This window comes from Perca flavescens, chromosome 17, assembly GCF_004354835.1.
Source record: "Perca flavescens isolate YP-PL-M2 chromosome 17, PFLA_1.0, whole genome shotgun sequence".
Classification (NCBI taxonomy): Eukaryota; Metazoa; Chordata; class Actinopteri; order Perciformes; family Percidae; genus Perca; species Perca flavescens.
Window position 1 is genome coordinate 13,343,118 of NC_041347.1, and position 26,965 is coordinate 13,370,082.

The 26,965-nt window shown below is 40.5% G+C and overlaps 1 protein-coding gene across 5 annotated transcripts in view; it reads left to right on the plus strand.

Annotated features, from left to right (window-relative positions):
• macrod2 (mono-ADP ribosylhydrolase 2) overlaps positions 1-26,965 on the plus strand; it is a 442,811-nt gene that overhangs the window by 345,190 nt on the left and 70,656 nt on the right. For all 5 annotated transcript variants that reach the window (XM_028603086.1, XM_028603087.1, XM_028603089.1 and 2 more), the window contains exon 8: positions 4,818-4,891. In XM_028603086.1, the coding sequence (XP_028458887.1) occupies positions 4,818-4,891 (74 nt within the window). The remainder of the gene's footprint in view (positions 1-4,817; positions 4,892-26,965) is intronic.

Below are 26,965 nucleotides of genomic sequence, written 5' to 3' on the forward strand. Positions count from 1 at the left end.
CTGCCGTGTCCCAGTGTTGGTCGAGAGAGGAGCTGCGGGCCATTTGACACCCACGCTTTAGCGTCTAGAGTCCTGGGGCGCTCTTCTGTCCTCCACCCCGGGTCACCCCACTTCTCCTCTGGGCCTTCATAGGTTGACAACCCTCTTTCCCCCTCTCCCTTTCCAGATGAACACACAGGACTGCTGCCCTCAACTGTGCTACACTTAATGATTTCCTAATCTTGCCCATACCACAGTCAACTTATCTACTTTGTATTATATTGTGCTTAAATGATTTCATCATGCCTGCCTAAAAAAATAAATTAGATGCTAAATCTTTCTCAAAGACCTTTCAAATTCAGATAAACATTGGCATTTTATGTTTTAGTTGTTGCCGTTTTTTTATTTTCTGTAGCAGATTTCCTATGTTTACCGTTTGCCATTTTAACACCTGTGGTGAATTTACGAATGCCAGATACCTCAGCCTCAGGCTATATGCTGCTTCAAGGCAGACAGCTCATCCAAATGAATGACGAGTGTTGAGACGTGAACTTGACCAACTGCAATTGAGGAGTAGCAAAGTGGGACCAACAGTACCATTCTTGCCTCAAGGGGAGAAAAGCTGTACTTTGTATTTTTCAAGAACTCAGTCATTGATGTTTATCAAACCAAGGCCACATACTCTAACAAAAAAACAGTATATGCTCAAAGAAAAGAAAACACTAGAAATGATAAAGCCCTAAAACAACAGCAGGTTGTGGTATCCTCTTCACAATATAAGCTCACTCAGGAAAAACAAAACTGGTGTGGTCTGCACTGTGTCTACAGCCTACCCATATATTTGCGAACAAAGAATGGGAATGTATCATAGCACAGACATGTATTCAACTCGCTTTATCAGGTGACGCAGCTACTTCTCACTCCTCACCAGAGCAAAACACCTTAGCTACACAAGTTTGTTGTGAAAGTTAACTCTGTTAATTTAGGATATGAAAGAGTTGCCATGCTGGCAAAAGAGAGAGCAATGGGCATGCTTGTGTTTAAATCAAAAAGCCTCCCTAAGGCAGAGTGTACATTTATACTATTTTTCAAACGTTTCAGTTCAGTGGATATTATTGAACATTAACTTTCACAGATTCAAGGCAGAGTTGTCTGTGATGTAAACTGGGAGCTGTTTCATTATGAACTAAGTGGCTACGTGTATAATTTAGCTTTAACATCCAAAGCACTGGCAAAGCAGTTTCTAGTTTTCTATAAAATACATAAAACTATATTCCTTAAAAGTCACCCAGGGTCCTGAACAAGTGTTCATGAAGGTGTTTTACATATGCCTAAGAGAGGGGCCAGAGACTCTGTCTCTTGGTTGCATCAGAGATTAAAGTTGGCTCTCTTTTTCTTTATATTAACAAAGGCCCAAGATCATAGGAATAAAATATATGAATTCTGTTTTAAGTTTAATCTTCCCTTTGGCTTAACTCACTGGGCTGACGTGGAGACATGGATGAAAATGTACCTTTCATTTGAAAGGAAATGAAACCAAGTCATCTTCTCATATAATTTGATCTCGCTTTTATATTGTGGCTCGGAATGAGTCAAAGGGATGAAATGATTGGACAGAAGAACAGTAGCTGAAAATACTTGACTTGCAGTCTTCCTTGGATCAGTTTCAGTGTTAATTTAACTTAATTCTTCCTGGTCACTAGTGCAACATGACTGAATGTACTATGCAAATAGTAGTTATATAGTTATGTGAGCGTGCTGTGCCACCGTAACCCTTTGTCCACGTGGCCCGTGCCATAGTCTCTCTCCCCCTCTCTGTCTGGATGCTGCACTCTGCCTGGTGATGAAGTACAGGAGCCTTCAGCAGAAATAACACTGCACCACCTGAGTCCTCATCAGCGGCGCTGCGCTGCACATTTCCCATCAGTGCGCCTCACTAAGACAAATCTCCCTGAGCCGGCCATATTCCCAGCATAGGAGAGAGCCGAGCCAAGCAGAGCAGGGACCCTGGAGGGCCCACCATCACTGCGGCTGACGCCAGTTCTCCACCTCCTGACGGATTAGCTTTCACTGAACCCTCCACACAGCAAATGGAGCAAAAAGAGAATGAGAAGGAGGTGTTGAGGGGAGAAGATGCAGAAGTAAAACACTGAACTTTTTCATTTTGTGTGTACATTTAATATGAAAGAGTCAGCCCACTCAGTTCTTTTGTGAACATAATTTTCTTTGAACTCCTGTTGATGGATTTTTCGCTTCCAACAGGGCTGTGACTCATGCGGCCAAGAGAGGTGACGGAAGTGTTGATTGAGGATATTTTATTGTAGCCATTTTTAAGCATATAAACATACTTGGCCAAGCTGACAGATACAAAGCGAGGAGAAGTAAAGGTACACTAGTGAATGCTGTGAAGGAGACAAATGATGAGAGAGAGCCCCCAATGCACTCAAACTGCTGCTGTCGACCTTGGGCCGTTGATGTTCCTGTCGAGCAGAGTTCTTCTGGCGGGCTGCCTGAGCTGACCCTTTACTCCAACTTTCCATCTAACTCTCTTTATGTCATTTCTTTTGCAACGTTAGTTTACATCTATCATTCTACTACATTCTTCACTGGTTCTTTAGCTTACCTCTCTCTCTCTCTCTCTCTCTCTCTCTCTCTCTCTCTCTTCTTTCAGCTCTGCTATGATCAATAGGTATATCTCTCAAATCAATAGAGCATTTGTAGAAACTCCACACTGAATAGATTAAATGGACTCGATGCCGTCCACCCACTGCTGGTGACCAGAATGTCCTAATATTATGATTAGGACCTGTTTTTAGCTTTTTTTTTATAAGGTGTCATAGTAAGAGCACAAAGACGGGTCCTGACTTTTTATAATAATTGGCTTATTTGTTTCATTTGTTTTATGCTTACTTCTCTAACACCTCTCCCGTTGTGTGTGCTCCTCCTAAACAGCTGGTCCTATCTCTGTGGATCTATTTTTCTCAGTTTTCCCGTCTTCCGCACATCTGTTTGCCCATGTTACTTGACGTGCGAGTTGGAGTGTCGGTACACCTGCATATGTGTGGAAACAGAATTTAAAAAAAGGAAACATCACCAGACAAAGTGATATCACTGAAAAAAGGTTAAGTGTGTTTGGGAGACAAGAGGAGTCGGGTGACCTGCAAACTGATTTGGCATGCTGGATTAGTTTCTGAGCATACAGCTCTGGGGGCAGCTTTTGAAGGGCAGGAGCCGTGAACGGGCCATGCACTGTCTGCAGACGCTGCCTAACAGAGTCATACTGTAGCAGCAGACTGGCTGTCACTGCTGGCTGGTTTGCAGCTCACATCTCGCTCCACCCAGGGCTTGAACAGGAGCTCAGCTAGGGCTCTGCAGCACTTCAGCCCCTCTCCTCAGTGTAACTCAACCACTCCTGTCAAGCTGAGAAGGGGGAGGAGAAGAAAAACAGAAAGAGAGAGACATCACAGTAGTCAGATAGGTGAGAGTGGTGGGGATGAAGCTTCATACAGTATCTCTTAACGGTCAAAGCAGTTGATTTAAAGCCTCTACAGACTAGTTATTGAGAGGCTTTGACAGCAGGAGGGCTGAGTGAGAGATGAAAGAATTCCGGAAATGTAATGCTAGATGTGGCTTTTCATTTTTCTTTACATCCAACTCAAAGAGTAGGGGGTCGCCACAGTACTTGAAAGCTTGTTTCATAGGTCATAGAATGTTATAGTTGTGGCAATGACCCAGGAAAAGAAAATATCTGAGAATGTGACCCATGCAATAACCAACAGGCTACATCCGTAGCATGGCCCTTGTATCAGTTGATGTGGGTTGAAATTGAGGTCTTGACCCCTGTTGTTAGAGGAAGACAATGCTTTCTGCAACCTGTGGTCCCTTATGGAGGTCAGGGGTTATAATATTGAAGAGCATTACGTTTTAAATCATGGGCTGGGTTAAGAAAAAATTGTTTGTTTGCTATTGGGCTTAACTTTGCATAGGGCATGCAGTGTTAAGGTTGTACCTGCACGGCAACTTCAAACTAGCTCCACAGATTTTTACATGCGCTGAGTAAAATGCTTTTGTCAAATTTTGTGAAAGGCACAGAAGACCAAGCTCAACTATAACTACTTTGAAATGTAGACAACTGAAACACTACTCTGTGATGAAGTAGAATATTGTCAGCGCTTTTAGTAATGGCTTATTTACTCTCCAGCTGTAGCAAGGCTGGCCCAAGGGCTTTTATAGTCAATAGCTCACTCTAAGTGTTGGGTCTTGGGAAGTTCTCTACAGTGGCAGCAAATGATCTTGAGATCAGCATCCAGCAGAGTGCTCCCTCAGCTGGCCTTATTAAAAATTTATTAAATTGCAATCTGTGTGTTTAGATCGATACATTGTTTTAGCGCAGTGGTAGGGCTCCTTACAGGCACAACTGTTGTGAGTAATATAGTAGTTAGCTACACATGTTCATTCTAGCAAAGTCATAAAATGGGGTACTGTGAATGATCACACATCTACTGTACATGTCATTTTTCCTATAAAGAAACTACAATATATTCTACCTGAGATGGTAATGAGTGTGGGTGTAATGTATACATATGTAGCTTGTATCTACAATTTGTATCCCAGGAATAAGTGTACATCTGGCAAAATACGTCTACAGCAGTTATCAGACAGCTGGTCTCATCTACCAGAGACAAGCAGCTTGTGCTGCTTCCCATTGATTAAGGAGAAATGCTGTTACCTGTGGAGATGTCAGTTTGTCTGTCTGTTTGCCTCTCTGTTTTTTTCTCTCTCTTGCATCTGCATGTCAGATCCAACTGGTATTGACACTGTTTTATTTTCTTTCCTAGGCTTTCCGAATGAACCTGCAGCTGACATCGCTCTGAACACAGTAAAGAGCTGGATCGAACAGAATCCTGATAAGGTAGGACATGGCAGGGTAATGCATGCTCAAAAAAAAGCTGTCAATCTGAAGCCACCTGTCCATGTGTGCACACTCTATTTTATGCATTTGCTGATTTGCTGTGAGTGGAGATGATTGGACCACAGCAGAAACACAGAATGCTAATTATCATGCATCGCCATATCAGACAGACATCTCATCCACCTGCCCCGCTTGATCAGCCATTTAGTTTGTGGTCTGAATGCATATCAACTTAAAAGCCAGTCTGAGACTAATCAGGCCTTAAATGGTCTGTTGACTGTTTAATTGGTCTATGCTAAACCCAGAAGAACATGAACACATCAGATGAAATAATCTGAAATTGGTTTTGTATTAGTAAATTATAATGATGCCTTCCATAGACTGAAGTCTCAGATAGTTTGAAAATATCCAGTCATTCAAGTGTCAAGTTCTCTATTGCCATATGGTAAGAATTATAGAGAAGCAGTTGGCAATGAGAATCTTAGATCTCAGTCTCGATCCAACAATGCTCATTTAAATATGTATAAAAGAAATACATGCAAGGAAAATTGGTCATCCAAGACAGAAAATAGTGCAGAAGATAAATTATGGGGATAAAATATAATGTGGTCATGGTGGACAGTAATTGCACCACAATTTATTTGGTAGAAAACATACATAAACACAGTTATCTTAAGCAAAAACCACGATGAATGATATAATCTGAAAAACAGACGGTCATCTTCAATTTGAGTTATTAGGTGAGTAGCAAAATAGTCATCATTTGAAATGACCATTACAAAGAGACATAATAAACCCATCTACCATGTGGGCTGAAATGAATGTAGACATTTCAATTCCGCTTTTACTGAAGATTGAGCTGCATGCTGCTGTAAGGATCTTTACCACAGAGAAGCAAACATTACTGTCTTATCATCCAGACAGTAAGAAAAACAAATAGTGTGTGCTAGTTTAAAAAGCAACCACAATACTGATATCTATGAGGCCTTGATGTCACACTAGAACCGATTATCAAGTGTCACTCTGAAGCCATTCAAATGGTGACAAATGTTTTGTGCTTCACCCAGTGTGTTGAAACCTTTTCACGTGTCTTTTAGTGTGTCAGCGCTAATTAACCAGGTCAAACTGTTATGACCAAATTAAAGCTACAACTAATATCAATACAAACAATTATAAGTTTGTCATACAAGGCTTTTACAGCAGCATTATTAAATGCGACATGCATAAAAAAGGGTATTCATCACCTCGATATATTTTCATTAACAGCTTGTGATGATAAAATTTTGTCCAGTCGTCCGAAGCAGTTTGAGGCTGTTCAGGGCATACATCAGTTTGTGAGTCAGTGAGTGATAGTCACCTTCAGGGGGTCATCTCTGTTTATTGTTGCACTGTTTATATCAGTCACCGTGGATTGAGGTATTTTATAAAACTCACAGCTTGATGTGCTACAACATCCCTCAGCTGGTGTTATGGATGTTGTGAACAGACAGCCAAATGATTTCTAACTGCTGGATTACTTTGCAGTTGATGTGCTATATTAGCGGCACTTGTTCACTGCCTGATGGTTGCTGTAACATGTACTTGGGGAATCCATCAAAACTCTGGTGTGAAGAAGGTTTTATATAGCTTATTACTGACTGTAAATAAGGAGCTAATGTGCAAAGCTGACTTCAGTAGTCGTGTTGTTCCACATCCAAGGATTGCTACTTTCCGTACGGAGGCTGCACTGCCGCACGCAATTTTGTGATGCATGGACTGAAAGCTATTTCTGGTGTGGGTAGATCAAGTGGAAAACATTACAATTCATGAAGAGGGGTAGACGTCTGCGGAGGCTTCCCTGATCACTGTTTGGCAAAGCTCTGCAAGCAAGAGCAGTGGATCTTCAACTCTAACTAGACCAAGAGTGAGTAAGCTTTTAATGAGATCAGAGAGAATAAAATGATACATTTTACCCAGAAGCACAGGAGTATCACAAGTCTTCCATTCAAACAACAGAACAACATGCACTGAAGCAGGTCTTCTCAATTAATTCACCGTTGCTTAGAGCTTAGTTACTCTTGATACATCCCAAAACTGATTTTTTTAAAGTATACATGACTAAAAAAAAAAACATCCTTTAAAAAAAAAAGGAATTATGTCAGTTAAGTTTTTACCAGACAGAAATAGAGAATTTAAGTAGAATTCAAATTCATGTCTAATTGAATTAATGGAATTAATGGAACTTCATAGTGCCTACAGGAACAGCATTATGTCTTTTCTGTTAGCTGCTTTAGCGTTTTGCTGCACATTAAATGTTAAGATGAATGCTGCCTGCTTTTTCCAATTTGTTTAGAAAAGCAATTTATCACTGTAGCTTTTACTCGAACGACACACCCAGTGCCAACGTGATTGATAACTTGACATGATTTTGTTTCAGGCTCTGTGTCAACTCACAAGAAAATTATAAGCTGGCTGCATGTCAAATACAGTCAATAAAGACATTAGGAATAAAATCTCTCTTCAAAGGCTGAGAAAGAGATTAGATGTTGCGTGCTATGCCATTAAAAGGCTCGCAAAAGTTCAACATTGCTGCGCTTGCTCATATCACAGATTGCAACCAGCTTTTCAAAGATAGAGGGAGAATGAGAGGTTTGAAGCTCAGTTTATCATGCACGGAACAATAGGACTAGATTGCTCCGCTCGCACACCTCCAGCTCTGTGCACTCGGCCCGAGGATCCTCTGCTGTGGGCGTCCACAGAGACAAGTCATTTCAGGGCCATGATAAGGGCTCTGCTTTGGGGAAGATACTGGGCTATTGTGGCTGAATTTCAGTACAATGGGCTGGCTGAGGATCTAACACACAGGGGTTGCAGAGTACAGGCCACAGCCCTCTCCACGGACGCACACACTCTCACTTGATAGCATTGTCTGTGTATGTCCAGCTCTTTATGTGTGTGTGCATGTTATCTACATAGTGGATAGTAGTAACTAAGTACATTTATTCAATTTATTACACACAAGTACAATTTTGAGGTACTTGTATTTACTTGAGTACTTGAGTATTTCAATTTCTGCTACTTTGTACTTCTACTACACAATATTGTGCTTTTGACTCCACAGTATTTATTTAGTAATTCAAGTTACTAGTTGCAGATTGGTTCAGATTCATAATACAACATATGATCAACAATAAATGATTATGTATTATTATAGGTACATATTTACTTTATTGAAATCACAAGCTAACCAGCAGTTTATTTTATATATATAGTAAATTAAATCAGCCCCACCTTTACAGCTGCAACATTAGTGATTTACACATTAATGCATCAATAATTATAATCCAATATTCTGAAATGAGCCATTCTGCATAATGAGTACTTTTGATAGTGTAAGTATGGTTTGATGCTAACACTTTTGTACTTTTACTTCCTTAAGTTGTAACAAAGTATTTTTACAGTACACAGTAGTGTTGCTACTTTTACTTAAGTAAAAGATACGAGTACTTCTAATACTGGTTATACAGTTGAGATACATGTGAGTTTGTCAGGTTGTAGTCACACACACAGAAATTGGATTGTAATTGTCCACTAATTGAAATGTGCAATGTCTCAGGACACTGTTACATCAAATAACAGATGACTGTGTGTATATACAGTGTCTCTGTAAGACAGAGAGAGGGAGAAAAAAAGAGAACACTGTGTGATTGATTAGCAGTGAGTTTATCTCTCAGGCCAGCACACTGTAGCCCTGATGCACTCGCCAACACACAAAGGGCCCCAATGCCAGCATGAAATTCACTCTTAAAAGCACGTAGACTTCCTTTGTGGAAGAATAAACAGCCTCGCCGTGGTCAAGGAGAGCAGATCCTTTAATCTAGAGAGACTTGAGTGCAGGAATGATTCTTCAGATCACAATAGATGAAAGAAAAAAGGGAGGTAAGCCTCTGCTTCCCTGTATCCTCCACACAAATGAATCAGATAAAATATGTGATGATGTGTAAACAACATGCCAGAAGGCTCTAATATCTTCAAAAATGTAAAAAGGGTTGCAGACAGAGGCAGTGACAACCAGACACAACCAGTTGTCCATATGGTATTGGAGTAGTGTCCTCCTGCTCACAGCACACACACCCCTCCACTCATCTGGCTTTGGTTTATTTTCTCATTTTCAGATCTAATTTGGTTTAATTCAGGCTTACATAGGTTTAATCTGCAGATGAAAAATGTGGTCTGACATTGTATTTGGCTGCCACAGATGTGCTCTAGATGGCCAAGCTTTTTAATGAAGCTTTTCAAGGTCCCAGCAGCCCGGCATTACTGACACAGTCTGAACACTTGAGACACATTGGAAGTCTGTAATAAGCTCTGCTGCGCTGGGCTGCTCAGGACAAAATTGATGTGTAGAGATTTCACCTTTCAACATCACCCTGGTTTGGGCTTTGGTATTAAGCACTCCACTGTGCCGATGACGCTGCTCCCGGAACGGGTGTTTACATCCCTTTTCCCGTTCTGTGAATGATCTGTTTACCTTAGTAGCGTTTGTCATTTAGGACACCTGATAATAATTTCATCTCAACCCAGAGCAGGAGACTTAACAGTGACTTGTGACAAATGTCAAGCCATTATTAGGAATAAATACAGTATGGTGTATGTTTTGTATGATTGTGTTTTTCTGTGTGAATGGATATCAGTTTAGGAGGCTGTCTGGGTTTTGGCAGATGGAGCAATAATATGATTGTCATTGTCATTCAGCTGAATAAGATGGATGGTTGCCGTAATCATGGCTATATTGTGTGGTTCACCTTTAGAAAATGTGAATTACATTTTTAAGTAGAGTGACCAGCTTTATCAAACAGGCATGGTAAGCAGACAATAGTCTCGCTTTGCCACACCTTCCTCCACAGCGTTGCAGAGGAGGGTCTGGCTAGTCCACACATCAATCCAGGATGGGAGAAAAACATGCTCTGGTTTATTGGCATTTCTTTAAACCAATCACAATCGTCTTGGGCGGTGCTAAGAACCCAGCAGAGTCATGGATATAAACTAAGCAGACAGTAAACCACATGTTCTCCTTGTGCTTGTTTATCACCATCTATACATGGTGGTTAAAATGATGATGATTTTGAATGAAGGATTATTTTTGTTACTGATTAATCTGGTTATTTTCTTCATTAATCCATGTTTGTTACATAGGATGTCAATACATATTTCCCAAAGCCTATGTCGACATATTCAAATTTCTCGTTTTGACCAACAGTCAAAGACTCAAAGATATATAGTTTGAGATCATAGAAGACAAAGAAATATTTACCTTTGAGGACCTGGAAAGAGTGATTTTTGGCACATTTGCTAAAAAATGACTTAAAGGATGAATTTATTCTACTATGCATTTACATAGTATCTCCTCTTCCTTTCGTCTGTTATGTCAAAAAAGTTCAATACAAATAGTAATGAAAAAAAGCGAACAAAAACATAATTGCTTTATCTTAGTTATAATGACAATGTGTTTAAATGTTACTGTCTGGTACGGTGATAGATACACATTTAGATTAGAGTATGGACGGAAGACCCCGGAAAATTTAGCTTAGAGTGATAAAATAATCCTCCATTGGAAAAACACTTTAAAAAGCTAAATATACTGGAGGAGAAGCTAGCATTAATTGGGTCGGTACTTTAGCTCTCTGTTGCTGCAATGCCTCTTCATGGTGTTTTTATTGTCTAGTATCCAGTGAAAAGACTTGTTCCAAGTGTCACATCTGGAGCCGAGAGAGGCACAAATTTGCTCCGCGCATGCCTTGAGGATGCCGATGTGCCACTGATGGGTTTGTGCAACTGGCATGGTGTTCAAAGGCAGCACTGGTCTTTTGAAGTCAGTGTCTAGCTCCTTTGAATCGTTTGCTGTGACTGAGAGCATCAGGGAGATACGACCAGATCAGGAGCTGAGAGCATGACTAAACACCCAACTCTGCTTCCTCGTACTGTACTGTCTCATGTGGATGGAGACGCACACTTTGACCTGAGATAACTGTATTCTCTCTTCAGCCTCTCTGTCAAACACTTGCAGATTTGGCTATAGAAATGCTTTAGAGGGAGTGTGTGCATGCCTTATTAGTATTCTCAGTATTCAGATAATTACTTTTCTGGCACTAGTGCAAATGCATGCAATGTAGTCTAATACATTAGTGGCAGCCATTTGGCCCAAGGCAGTAGAATGGGGATTTTATGGCTTTTATGATCTGAGGATTTTATTATCTGGCTCACTCTGGATAATATGATGTGTGCTCTTTGATTCCCTTGACCTCAGGTTAGTGTAGTTGAATACTACTAGTTTCAGTGTTTTAAATCGATTTAAGATGATATGGATCCAATTTCTGAATTGACACTAGTGGAATTTATTGGTTAACTTTTTAGCACTTTATGTTATCTGCGGTGGGGGCAAGCAGTTTTGATTAAGCGCTCCTGCTGTCAAAGATAAAGAAAAGTTTATCGTGAGCAGCAAATGCTACAGTATTTTCAACGTTTATCTGAACAGTTTGATTGAGCTCTTGCCTTCAGAGAGAAATCCTCTCTGCACGAATGGGGATTAAGCCTATCATCTCTCTATCTTGTCGCAAAAACCAAGGTGTTGCTTTACTCCTGGTAATTGCAGAACAATCACCTTATTCTCCGATGAAAGGTGACTTTGAGTCTTCTGTTCTGAGGCGGGGTGAATATTGAATTTTCTGTTAATGCTCTGTCCCTACTTAGAATGAAAAGAATAAATAAAAGGATTGATTACATATCTCTCTCTTGCTCTGAAATAAGTAAATGATTGAACAACTCTTTGTGATAACAGTTGGAGTACTAAAATAAAGATTTGATTGTAATTGCTATGGCTGCTGTTGTTGAGGATTACAGAGCCAACTAACAAGTAACAAACACTATAAGAAACATCAGCTACACATAATTCATCTTTATGGGTAATACAGATTGCTGGTACTTGTTTGGGACTATGTAGAAATGTTTCATGGTGAGTAAGACCTCAATGTTAAATTGTTAGGGACTGCTATCTCCTTCATATCCAGGTGCTCTCGTACACATGCACCGAGCCCACCAATAAATACAGTCCGCTGCACTCAAACGCATGGGCACTGAGATATGATGGCCTCTGAGTTCAGCTCAGAGGCCAGCTGGTGCAGATACTGTAGTCCCACCTCCATGCTTACTGTGCTGGAACAAGCTATCTTAATGACATGCTAATTGATTTTGTGTAGCACAGATAGCGGTAAGCTGGCACACCATGATAAAGCGAGAGTGTGTCGAGCTGTTTGTTCAGAAGAGGACAGGAGACTCATCAAACTCCAACTCGCTCAGTCACTCTATTTCAACAAAATTTTACACTGCAGTACTCTATGCTGAAGCATGGAGACCTTTACTGTGGAGGTGTTTTGTGTGTGTGTGTGTGTGTGTGTGTGTGTGTGTGTGTGTGTGTGTGTGTTTGTGTTCAGACTGTTTAGTGTTTGCTCTTGTAAGTACAGTACATGACCCAGTAAGCTCATTTTAAGACTGCCGCAAGTTCAAACAACAACAAAAAACTCTGCTGCTCATCAGAGCCATTAATTATGTTGTCTATCTATGGCCTGCAGAAACAGATAGTGGATGAAAAACATTATGACCACTCCACTGTCCTCTCACTCACTTGGGCTGATATTGAGCCATAAAGTCTGGTACACACAAATAACCTTGGTTAGCATTGTTAGTTTAATGAACCGCTTATTGGCAGGTACAGCAAACGAAAAAGGTAATGTACAGTGAATATGTACAGTTAAGTATATACACGCATATAAAGTTGCCCTTCAATAGGATTTTATTGCATCTGACACCAATATCAAGTCTAACAAGTGTTAACTGAATCTTTTTGAATCCCTTGTAGAACACATTTAAGTTTAGGTTTAAGTTTTTACAGTTTTAAGTGACAAAAGTTATAAATCATTTAAAAATTTAGGCTGTTAACAGTAGGCTGCACATTTCGGTATATACATTTTATCCTGGGTAAGTAAGAAAAGAGAGAAATGCAACTGTTTTAACAGTTTAAAATGTTTTGGTTACTTAATAGGCAAATTAGATTAAAACATGGGTATTTAGTTTGCATTCACACAGTAAGTAACGTGATTCCCAAATTCCAAGTCCATTTAATGTGCAGCTCAGTGACCAGAAAAAGATGTTTGATGTGTAGTGAACAAGCTTGTTTGCTGCATCTGTTTCATCAGATTCCCATGCTTTCTTGTTTCCCAACAAGTGTATTATTTTCTACAAAAATTCTGCCCAGCACCTGCAAAATTAATGAGCAGTTTAATTAAGTATTCTACAAGTTTTATTTGAAAAGTTTCAGGAAGAAATATCTCAAAAATAAAGATGAAGATTAGGGCAATGTACTGTAACATAATGAAAGGCAGTACCTAAGCAGCAACAAAATGCTTGACTTTTCAAATATTTGTATCTGTATGAGGCCACCTCTCAATATTCACAGTTGGTCATTATCGGCCACCTTATCAACAAACTTGCCTTCAGTGTGAGTATTGGTGTATATACAGTATGTCTGATTCTGTATGGGGAGCACATATGCAGGGCTTCCAGGTGCTACCGATGTTGAAGGGTTGAGTCTCGGTTCAGGGAGGAGGGGTGGAGACCACCGCAGTGATTACTTTAGCTGTTGCTGTGTGATTGCACGGTCTCTGGCATGTGATTAGGGGGAATGGGCCGTATCTCTCACCATCTCAAAGGGGGATCAAATCAGCCTCAAAGCCTGGCTTCAGGCGGTGGTGCATTTGAAAGTCAATGTTTTATTTCTAAGCATAAATTACTTGATCAGGGCACTTTTTTTCACCCAAGGTTGTATTCAGAAGTGAGGGTTGCCACAGTTAGAGGGGATCTAGTGTTTGCATATGTCATGTCACACGTCCCCATCAAGTTGATTTTTTATTTCTGCATGATATTTTAAAATTACCCAGAATTAAAGACCCACTGTGCTATTAGTAACTTGCCTTTCCCTAGATATTCTGTTCATATGTCTACATGAAACCATATAATAAGCTATTAAACTCTGTTTTTGTACAAACCAGCAGTATAATGAAAGCTATTCAAGTGGAGATGAAGATGTTCATATTTCCAGTGATGCCCAATTGATTCAGTGACCCATAAATGGGTGTAAATGCTCTTCAAAGTTGTGTTAAAGGTTGAAGCTGTGGTTCAGTTCAAGTCAAGCTGAGTTCTGAAGAGCTAATCCCCCATGAAGTTTGCCTTTTCTAAGAGAGCTTTCTATTGAGCTGCAGGAAGAGAGATGTTTAAAGCCCTGGGTCAGTGTGCGTCATTACCAGGTGTGATTATGGCCAGATGTAAGCACCCTTTTGCCTTACCACCCTTACCACCCCTACATCTAGCAGGCCTCAACATTATGTCATTGTTTGACTGTTACCTTTGCTGATGAATGATTTTCACAGTGTTGATTGACAAGGGCGTCTGACTCTATGGGACACATCCGGCAAGGCTAGCACAGTAGGAGTGGTACATGTTGTAACTCATCAGGGCTTCAGAGATGAGGCTGGGCACTGAGGGTCAGCTACATAGTAGAGGAGGATGATGGATAGAACAGGAGGCACTCAGTGTGTGAGGGCTGTAGGGCTAGAATTCAGAAAATAGATGCTTTAGTGTATACAACCAATTCTCACTTTTCTCTTAGCCAGATAACCGCCAACTCACCTGCTCTATGAAAAGAGTTGGGACCCTTTTCATCTCATCTCAATTGCTATATTAACTGTACAGGTTGGTGAAGCTGTAGGCAGGAGTGACAAGGCCGAGAGACAACCAAGTGTGTTAACGCCACTTTACTATGCAAATGCGAAAATTATTAAGCGAAGTGGCTTACTTTTTCTGATGTTTATAACGGCTGTGTATGTTAACAATGTGACCCAAGCTTGAACCTTCGTCAGAGCTGTCTCCTCTTTGCCTTGTGCAACGTCCCCGGACCAGACACTATCTGCTGGCCTGCTGTATCCCCAGGCTGTCTGGAGTAATCAAAGGAGGGCAGCATTAATTGCTTGACCCTGGCAGGAAGCCAGGTGGTCTGGCATGGGTCATCACCTGCCCGGGGAAAGGTTGCCCCTTCATCCTCTCATCGACCATCCTCCCTCTCCTTTCTTTCCCTTCACCTTCTGCCACAACCAAACCCCAGGAAATTACGGCCCGCTCTCTCTCGTGTGCTGCAAAGTCATCCCGGCCAAATGCCCGTCTTGTTTTCTAAGCAGCAATGCATCTAACCTCAAACAGTAATAACATTCCATTTGCAATAATAGCCGAAATTGGAATTGGGCCTGCATGCTTTCCATAAACCTATTTCAGACAATGGTCCTATTCCTATTACACAATGTCTGTCTCGATACCCCGGTATAAACATCTTAGAAGGTACTGTTCCAGGAAGGGCAGGGGTTTGTCTGACTTATGGCTGATACATTCATCAAGTTCGTGCCAAGCCAATAGCACACTGTCAGAAAGGAGCATGTGGCATTCTATCACCATGAGAGGCTGTGACAGAACAAGTCCTTTTCCATTACACTCTCTCAGGGCAATCTCTGATATTGCCTCTCTGCTCCTCCCTAATGCTGTTTATTTCAGTTGTTTGCACTGGTGGATTCCATATTGCTGGGTTTCCCTCTCTAGACCTTAATCAGTGTGAGCCTAACCGAATTTGAGCATTACTATGTCAGTAATGTATTGAAGAGTGTGGAGCTGCTCCCCTCATTTCTTTTCTAAATGGCCGGGAGCCATACCTATGTTGCGTATTTATTGGTAAGCCTATATTTCAGTGTTAAATATTTTAATGGCGCAATAAACAGTATTTCAATTTAAAATCGATAAACAGGCCTACATAAATCCTGTACACTCACCTGCTTTCTTCTTACAGGCACGCTGCAGTGCAGGGCTCAAGGTTCTTTGATCTGTAACTGCCTATATTCCTCTTCCTCATTTAATAGGCTGACAAAGGTTTCTTCCTCCTCATCCTAGACACATTAAAGGGAGCCGTTGAGGTGCTCAGCCTTTCCTATCACTCTGTATTCTCTGTTTTTCCTATTCTTTATTCAGTGGAGGCCGTTGAGAAACTGTCGTCCTGTAGAGTGGTCTCTAGTTCTCTCCTGTGTTCTCCCCGCCTGGAGTTCTGAATTCCTATTGACGTGCTGAACTTTGACAGTACACCAGAGTCTGTCCCTGCTCAGCCAGCATAGCTAAAGCAGTGTTCCTATGAAGTTTAACTTGTCTTCTGCGTCTATGATTTCCTCTTGGCTGAGAATAAAGGTGGACTGAAGTGGACTGGGGAAGAGTAAAGTGTATGCTTATCAGAGGCTGTGGCTTGCAGAAACTGCACACTGAAAACAACATTTTTTTTGATACACCCTCAACTTTCTCCCAATTCCTTTTCTAAGTTTAGACAATCTCTAAATCTGATATCCAGTAGCAGCTTGTTTTAATCACTGTTAACAGTCTCTCCTGAGTGCTGAAATGAAAATGTACCCCTTCATGAAGTCATGGGATTAGATTTGTTCACAGTTATGGGATAAAAAGCACTTTCACTCTGTAATGTGAACACCACAGATAGAGTTTTTTATGAAAGCTTTGATGGACATCAAATCTAATCTGAAGGATACAGAGCCAAAGTATTCTGGCAAATCTGGTACGATTTTCTGTCTTTGATGCACAGTAATTCAGCTTTCTCATCTGAAGAGGGCAAACCTCAAACTTAGCAGACAAGATTTCTCAAAGAATGAGGGTATACTGCAGACATTTGTTCTCCAACGGAAACTATTGATTATTTCACGTCTGTCAGGCTTTGGGATTTTTTAGCACTTTCATGGCATAGTCATCTGTCCGATATTTGTCCTTACTCATAAAACCCAGAAAGTTCATGTTGTAAGTTGAATGTCGATTGGCTTGTCTTCGTTGCTTGAGGCCATTAATTAAATATGCGCACATAGCCATATTTTTATCCAACTGTCTTATAAAGTTTGGAAATGTCACAAAAAATAAAATTAGATGAATTCCCTTCAGCTGAGTTAAAGAGAATAAAAAGGCCTTTTTAAATATGAGAAATCACAACCTTTGTAAAAATGACAGTCTTTGAAGAGAATATATTCTAATAATTGCATTGGGGAAGCTTTTAATGATGTTAGAATGTGAATTAATTTACATATGTCCCATCAGAATTCCTAAAGACCCTTTGTATCTATTGTGCATTGTAAATTTATTTTTAATTACGATCATGACTATAAATAATACTTCATAAAAGAGTGTGTTCAACACAAGAGTTTTTAAAAGGAGTAAGGTAGAAAAATGATGAATCCTGTAATCATTGTTGTGCTGTATATTGTTGGCTTGTTAGGAGCCAGGATTGTGCTGCACTGCAGGCATTGAATAACAAGCTTTAGATAAAGCAGGTTCATCATGACGAACAAAGGCGGTTGAAATAAATGGACTCCACTGAGCCAAATGGGATAATGAGTTATCTTGCATGTACTATACCATAATCATTCTGATACTGATAGTCATCATGAATTCATTTGAAGTGCCTGTAGTACCCGCAATCAGCAAGTAAAAACCTCTTGTCAAGCTGCTATGCTAATACAGTAATAGCAGTAGTTAGGAATGCTGCATTTTAATGTGACTGGTATCAATGTAGAGAAGTGTAATCAGCCATATGCCCACGTCCAATATTGTTATTGAAGTGTAGTGAAGATCCCTGTCAACACCTGTGCTGCTGTTTGTGAGCATCCCTTCTTAATGTAAAATTATCAAATACTGTATGAGTTTTAGCTGAGGTTGGCTTCTGGCAGGGAGGCTGAATGCAGCCCGTGCTGTATTTCAATGCATAACTAAAATAAAATATGCTGTTAGCCTCGCTCTCACTCTCACAAGCCAAGCTCTTGGTCTGAGATGTTGCCCTATGTACCGTAAAACAAGACGGATGTAATGAAGATAGACAGACTGTCTGAGCCATGACCTTCATAACACACACAGAGTACACTTGAGCTCGCTTAACTCTCCAAAAACTGTTTAGAATAGTGCTTCTCTCCATCTCTGATACATCGTCTTTGCGTCTTGTATCCTTCAGATGTTTTCATAGCACTCTGTTTATCTAACACTGGCTCCAGACTGCAGTGAAACTGTTTACACAAGCCTTGTTTAAAAAAGCTACAATGCAAAATAATCACCCACTTTGTGTCTGCCACTGTCATGGCAAACTGAATGCCATTAAAGTATGAGCACTGGGTAGCTTCAGCATAGGCACTTTTCATCTTCATCTGACAGACAGATTGAGAGAGATCTCTGGAAGGCTTTGAGCTTTTTTGCCATTTGAGTTCTCTCAACACGACCTGATAAGACCCCATTCATCCTCTCTCCCTTCATCAGCCAGGCAGGGGTTGGACCATAACCAAATTCAGCATGTCACATCATCACCGAGACTTCAGACATGCTATTGTCTACATGCTGCTGACAGAGTGCTCAGTGGCAGCTCGTGGTCTGGCTTTAGCAGGGAGATGATTTCTTGATGAAGCTAACAAAAACATCTTTCAAGTTTAGGTTTAAAGGTCCTATGATATGCTGCTTTTTTTTGATGCTTTTATATAGGCCTCAGTGGTCCCCTAATACTGTATCTGAAGTGTCTTTCCCGAAATTGAGCCTTGGTGCAGAATTACAGCCACTAGAGCCAGTCCCACAAAGAGCTTTCCTTAGGACGTGCCATTTCTGTGTCTGTAGCTTTAAATGCTATTGAGGAGGAGAGAGGTGGGGCAAGGTGGAGGGTGGGGGTGTGGCCTTGACCAACAGCCATGATTCGCTCATTTGCAAGCCATGATGTCTCTCTCTCATGGGTGGGCCAAATTCTCTGGACGGGCAAAGCAGAGAAAGGGGAGGTAACTTTTCCCCTTATGACGTCATATAGGGAAGATTCCAGATCGGCCCATCTGAGCTTTTATTTTCTCATAGGTAGAGCAGGATACCCACGGCTTGGTTTACACCTATCACCATTTCTAGCCACTGAGGGACCATAGGCAGGCTGGGGGAACTCATATTAATGTTAAAAAAAAACTCATAAATGGGCCATGGGACCTTTAAGCATGGCCTGTGCCTGCATGTACAGTATGCACCCCTGTATGTGCATGTTTATGCTTGTTTTCGTTGAGTACAGCAGCATACTGCATTAAACTACTCCATTTGTAACAGGAATCAATTCTAAAGTGGATCAAGCTAGCGTAGCGTCAATTTGTGAGTCATACAAACAAATAGTGTTTTCTTCTGGGTGCATGCTGGGCCTTGTATTGTAGGCCTAAGAGGGCTGCATCATCTGACAGCTTTGTGGTTTCTTCTGACAGAGCAGACTTATTTATGTCTCTCATCCTGTGTGCAGCTTCTCTGAAGGCCTATAGTACAAACCACAGAGACTGCACAGCTCTTGACAGGGTATCACACTACAAAGCCCTCATACTCATTTTTGACTGGCAGCAGCCAACCTCCAATTTCTGTGTTTCTGTCGCCATGAAATCTGGCACTTAGCAGGTTCTTGTCATGTTTGATGTAGGGATTTAATGGATTATTATGAGTCTGAAACTAGAACTAATGGTTTAGTCTGTGCCCTTGAATTTAGTAATGGCCCTTTGGATCAGGGGGTATTTCTCTCTAATTTGCTCATTTGAAAATAAGCTTTATTTCATTTCTTTCTTCTAATGTTGACTTTAAAACAAGATGAGGAACAGCAACAGTAACCTTGCAATTTTTTTTTATGCGTCAGAGTATTTTCTGTTTTATTTCAATGTTTGTAGATGGAGAGAGCGCAGGAGATAGAATAGGAAGTATTGGTCGATATACAGTAGCTATCAACGTCCTATATTTCAGACAAAATATTGAATTTGTTAAAACTGTTTCATAGTCCACTAATAATGTTCTCACAAAAGATAACACACTGAATGACTTAAGAGTAATATAATTCGTATCACAGTCATACTTCAGTTGACCATTCATCTTGTGGTTGCAATTCCGGGGGGGGTTGAGGAGAAAATTAAAAAGAAAATTAAAAGAATTTCAATTAAGTGATTTGCTGAATTGGAGGGAAAATGGCAGTGATGTGGAAAAGGCTTTTAATCTTGGTGAGCCACCTCTTGTTCCATTAAGCTCCTATCCCCTGCTTATCTCACTAATCATTCCTCCCAATGCCAGCAGTCTTGGCGATTTTTAATGAACCCATTATGTCCTGATTCAGTCCACCAGGACTGGCAGGCACACCACACGCTCATGAAGTGGGCTGGAAACAATCAAAGTACAACTAGGCCCTGGTGATGATGCTACGGCAGAGTTAGAGACAGAGAAATATTGCCCACAAAATTCCCAATGTGGCTTTTGCGAGGTCAAAAATCCTGCAGCCAGGGCAGAAAAATAAATACTGTGTTAAGAAAACTCTGCCTGCGAGAACAGTTATGGCCTCAAAGTCGTCCATGTTAACCTTTTTGCATCATTACAATGTCGCTCCTGGAGGATTGTCTGTCCCAGAGAGGCATTGGTGAATCATCTATCTGAGTGAAAAAGACATGACCGTAAGACAGTAGCTCAGAAGCACAAAGACAAATCCCAGCTAAATGTAGTCTAGTCTAGTGTCATATAGATATGAACAGAACAGAGGTAAATAATAGTACTGAAGGACAGACATGGAAAAGAGTGGCTGCTGTTACTGGTTGAAAGAGTCCTCTATTGTAAATGATGATGTAGGCAATTTGTTTATAGGATTAGAAAGTGCTACTGTACCCTCTGTCAGTTCACTCTACTAGTCATTTTCAGCATTCCCACCTCTGTGCACAGTCTGATCTCCTGCTCTGATGTGGAGCTCTGTGTTGCTGTGTGGGCTAGCCTCACCACCTGCAGTAAAAAGCTAAATGCAATCTTTGTTTTATTCATGCCGATCTTGTCTCAGCAGACATTCTGTCTGGGAATTCTTCTTTGTGGTTTTGGATGTGCATTGAACATGTTTGATTCCCTCTTCTGATTTTAATAGATAAGTATGGCAAACTTCAAAAGGCTTCAGATGATGCACACTGTCTTGCTAGCACGAGCTAGGACACACATCCGCTCCTTTTTGGTTTTAGGGCTCAATAATTAAGGAGGTGCTTTATAAAAATAAAGGTTCTGTTTTATTCAGGTCAGACAGGAAAACATAAAGCAGTTTGTGTGGTGACTTAAAGCAGTTCTCACTTCATGAACGCACAGCAGCTATTTTAATAACAATTAAATTAACACAATATGCCCTTTTAACATATTCATTTATGGAAGCACTTTTACTAAACATCACTGTAATTGTATATGTGCTTTCTTTTGGTATGATTATTCACTAGAGTAGACCAAAAAGAAGTAGCCTGAGCCTCTTTCAGTTTACTTTTAAGTTATAACATAATAAATACTTGATCACAAAAAAATGCTTTTTAATTAAGAGATTCTAGTCAAGGCTGTCGAGGCAAAATGTAATTTGCTTCTATTTTATTTTCTTTGGCCTCTCAACTGTGTTAAAGTCTCTGAACTCTAATGTTGAGTAGTGATATTTAAATATGTTCTGAAGAGCCTCTTTGGCTTTTTCACTGTTATATGACACTGTTATATGTTATATAACAATAAATCATTTGTGTAATGCACAAATGAAGTAGCACTCCTTTTAAGATTCAAATCTATACTTTGCATTTGCCTACACTGGGGGAAAAGGAGTCTGTCACTGGCCATTAGACTAGGGCAACAATAATTTGATGGAGCTGTTGGAAAACGTGGCGCCATTTCATAGCTTTTACTCATGAGTAAAATGACTTGAGACCACATTACATAGGATAATTATTTGTAGATTCAAAAATGATCTCTGATCATCTGAATTTAACAAGGCCATTACATTTCTACAAATGTCCCAGCATGCAATGCAACGCAGTGCTTATTTGCTGTGCCACATATTGAGATTGATATGGATAAGAAGTGGTGCTGTGCCTTCCGTCATTATTCACGCTTCCCAATCGATTCGCCACTATGCCATCCAATTGGTTAACTTGACTTTTATTCATAATTAAAGCTATCTAGATGCAAATCAAGGAACGTCAGAGGGCATATTGTGCTAAATGCATATCAAGTCTTTATATCCAAGAATGCATCTTTTTTTAATTTTTGTTGCAGGCACAAAGTAATACAACATACACATGCCCGCATACACACACATGCACTCAAATTCCATTCTGGTTTTGTCAAGAGATCAAACCATCATAGCGCTAATTAAGACTTAATGTAAATTGCCTATCTTAATGTGATCATTGGTTTATGTTAATGTTGTATTTTTCTTACCCATTTCCATGTTAAGTAGTGTTCATTTAAACATTCTATCTATTTTCTAGATGTTCCATAGGGGTTTCCTTGTGTTATCAACCCACAACTCCATAATAGTAAAGATTATTAGTGTTAAGTATGTTTTTTTCTCTCATGTGTCTGGTAATGACAATGAATTAACCTGTGTTCAACACATTCAGGAGATATAACAGGTTACCTACCCAGACAATAAACCAACAAGCTGTTTTCTTTTAAAAATAAGGTAATCTCAATACAGCATTTAATAACTAGTGGCTCCGAAGTTGCCTTTTTTATTCATTATATGCATATTTTTCTGTATGCTCGTAGGACTTTGAGTCATTGGATAACATGCAAGGGGAGCTGCAATATCAACTTTAGCCATCTTTTAAATGCCTATATAAGGCCTCAAATCTTTTTTCTTAAGACACAACATGTAGGTTTAGAGACGCAAGATTGTGCAGTGCACGGAAGAATGAAGAAAACCCACTAAGTGTGATTGGCAAGTATTAACCGCACGTACCTAATCATGTGATTGTGTCAATCCTGAGTGTGATTGATTATTTTCGACAAGTGCATCTTTTTGCCACCGTTTCATACCGAGAATTCTCTGCCTGCCTAACAAGATGCTTGACATGCTGCATGTTCCAGCTTTGAAACACTGGCTCCATTGCAATTTACTTTTCTCACATGAAAACATGATGTACGCGTTTTAAGTTTCGTTCCACCTCGTGAAGCGACAGCCCCGTTTTCAGCTTCCACGTCGGTAAAAATCGTGCTGGCCAACGTGCTGATGTGAGACTGTTGTGACAGCACTCACATCGTTGAAACGTTAGGAGGCCACTTGCGATATTTTAAAACTTTAATTTGATACTTTAATATTTTTATGCGAAAGGTGATCTTGTAATGAAAAGAAAAGTAATTGATTTTCCTGCTCATGATCTAATAATGCCAGCTAGGGAACAGAAACCTGGAACCTTTGAAACCTCTCCAGTGTTCACAGTCCAATATAGTTGCTGTGTTACCTGAATGTGTGTGTGTGTGTGTGTGTGTGTGTGTGTGTGTGTGTGTGTGTGTGTGTGTGTGTGTCTATATATTTTTATTTGTGTGTCTGCCTTATTGAGTGTCTGCTTTATCATATTCATTTTGGTAGCTGTTATTGCAGCTCATTGATTGAGTGTGTGGCAGTAAAGAAGGTGCAAGGGGATGGTGCAAGAGGCGGTGTGCGTGTGCATGGCTCTCATATTAAGGTTTGTCTCTTCACAACACATCATTAGAAGCATCCAAATAGCACAAAATGAGTGCAGAGGCATTAAGTGTGAGACATGAATGGATTATTGAGTCATTTTTCTTTGCCATTGTGGTATTCTAATTATAATGTTGGCTCGAAACCTGTCCTTACTCAAAACTCTTTTCACGTGTGTGTGTGTGTGTGAGCGTGTAAGCGGCGTCTGTTACTCTATTTATCCACATTGTCTTTAAGGTGGCAGAGAAACCTGATTGCAGTGTCCAAGCAGATCTGAAGCACCCTAGGTTAATTAAGCTGAGTAACCGCTTCCAGCACAACTCTTTCTGCCTCTTCCCTGCCAACACCTGCAACCCCCTTTTTCTTTTGCTTGGCTTTTAATATTTTTACTTCACAGCACCTTGCATTACATTATACACACACATCCACATTTACACTAATTTTGACACCAACTAACACGTAATTTTCAAATTTACCTTCCGATTTATTTCTACAGTAGATGACTGATGACCGTTTTTGTCACAGCACTGGTTAAAGCCCATGCTTACGCATGTCCACAGATGATAGGGAAATAAGAAAATATGCTCTAGCAGGCAGTAAATACAGCCCTCTTCCTTTATTCATTTTAAAGAAACATTGTGTGCTTGTTACATCTTGATTACTGTCCATCCCACATCAATTGTTTCCACCACCTCGCTAATGTAAAGAAATGCCTGAGAGGTCTCCGACCTGAGATGAATTGCTATGAGGGCCTGAATTAACAAGGCAAAGGTTAATGTTATTGTAATTATCAGTGTTGAGTCTTACGGGAGATGATTTTCTAATCACTGAAGAGCCTGCGTGATCACATCTAATGCATTAGATTAATAATTAGATTAAAATGCTGCCTTTTTCATACTTTAGTAATCCTAATGCCACCCAGTATGTTATTGCTATGCCTATTTCAGGGGTCAAAGATGTCAGTGGCCAGCTAAATGGGAATTGAGTAATGACATAATGGCACACCAACATAAACGCAGCAAAATGCATGCACAAGTGGTGTGCTAACTTAACAGTGTCCCATGCTTGTTGAGTCAAACGTAATTATCATGCATGGTTTGTCTCATCGGATCAAGGTGTCGAGGTGTAAAAATGGCCTTTGGTGAGTCACAGCAGTGAGGCTGAGACTTTCCATTTGCCCCAGGGGACATGAAGAGGAACTAGAATTAATGTCCAACACAATACATCATCTTGTTATGTTTACCTATCACCCACAACCAGTGCATATGGTTTAAGGACTAGCCAGCCACACATTCAGGAGTATAATGGGATATTTTTGGACATATCTGCCACTGCAAAGAATTTATGGCAAAGAGTTATTTTAAAGGTAGCTGTACGAGATGGAATTACACCTCGATATTTATTTGACAGTCTTAGGCCAAGCCAATCTTTTCTGTAGCAGAAACAATACCAGTGGCACACATATCAGTCTCTGGATGGGAGTGTCACTAGCCCCTCTGGCACTGCTCTCCCTGCCTCTGACTATAGCCAGATGGGCACTACTGTATGTGTTAGTCGGAGTATGTGTGTCAGAGCAGTGCTGTCAGGGAGACTTACTCTGACTGGATGACTCAGTGTGTTTGCCACAGACACCCTGACTGGTACGTCCATCATCGCCTCCTCTCCTCATGGGCAACTTAAAATGCAGTGTCTGCAGAAAAAAAGCCCTGCTGTGATCCAGAGCACCAGACAGAAACGGTTGTGATGAATGAGGTCTGGGGCCCAGACCTCAGTAGTGACCAAGAGCAGAGACATTGCTCTGGACCTGCTGCTGCGATCCTGGGCCTGACCTAAACGTGTAAAAAATGCATGCAAGTGTGTGTCTGTGTTAGTAAATTCAAATCCGGACGTCACTTATGTGTGACAGATCCAACAATCCTATCAAAAAAGGCATTTTACCAAGCATCTATCGGTATAGCTCGGAGTTTTTTTTTTTTTTTTTTTTTATTAAGCTAAATTTATAGTATCATAATTCAGTGGAGGTGGTACACTAAAGTGAAAATAATTTCATACACTGTTTTAATTTGTATCACGCTGGGATTTGTCACTGTTACAGATGATGCTGTGTGAAACCGCCAGAGTCTTGTTAGGTAGAGTTGTGTGAGGCCTGACATGATTTGCATTAGTCAGAGCATGCTGCATAAGTGTGTGTGTTAGCTCCTGTCATAGGACCCAAGGTGCTCTCTCACATCGCACAAGGGGCTCCCTATGCAGAGCCTCCACCCAGGCCAACTCCGCTCTGGTAGACAATTAGAGACAGCTACTGTTGCCCAGTAGGAAGGAAAAGATCAATTCCTCTGCTTCTTACAGGTCCTTCACTGTGTTACTGAAGTGCTGGATGGAGGAAAATACTCATGGATGCCCTCAGCGCTGCTTTCATTTCTATTTTCCCTCATCATAAAAAGTGATTTCCACCTGCTCATTTGGGGTCTATTTAATATATTAGAAGTGAAGATAACCGCAGAGGTCAATTGTTTCATTTCTTCAAAATCAAAAAAGGCAAGAAGAAGGCACTGCCTTAGCATCAACCAGTCTGCCTTTTCCAATTGCATTAGCATTAGCATAACAGCTGTGTGATTAACCAATCCCAGCATCTCATCAGTTTGACCCAGGAGTCAGTGGTGACCCTGCGGCTGATCAGACCCGAGTTTGAGACAGAAGGTGCTGCCTCCACCTTGCTGCGCATCTAGCTGTTCACCACATCTTCTGCTCCACCTGTTCACACCACGCCCAGTCATAGCAGGAACATATGCCAAATCACATCCTTGCAAATTTGGTGAGAAACTGAACCATGCAGGGTGTGTGTTTGTGTATGTATGTGCGTGTACATGTGAGATAGATCTTGGGTTTGTCCTTTTTCCACGATGAGGCTTACCCACTGAACATGACTCAATTAAAACTAGAGCCAGGGTGGAATGCCTTCCTTAATGACTCACATTTGATAGTCATAATTACAAGAACTAGAAATCAATTAACGCAAGTGAAAGTGATTTGTTGCTACCTTTGCCTTGCTAATTGCACTGTTAAAAGGCAGCCAACATAAGCATTAACCCCTCTGTGAAGAAAATCCATAAAACTAATAGAGGAAATGGGTTAAGGCAAACATCTCTTTCATCAATAGTGTGGCATCAGCTTTTTTTCTTCTTCTGTGTTTTAGCAGAAGCATCTGCGTATAGACTCTCTGAGGACTTAACAACAGCTGATAATGACTCATTTATCTATTTGAAGTTCATTCTTCTGAACTAGTGTTGAGAAAATTCCAATGAGTCTCTTGTTGTGTATGTAGACGGAACATTAATAGTGTCTGACCATTGTCGTGTCTGAGAGTAGTGAGCATGTTTGTGTGCACGTATATGTAGAAGTAACTACTTTATCAGGCTGGCCTGGTTACGTGTTAACTATTTACTAGCCTTGAACTAACC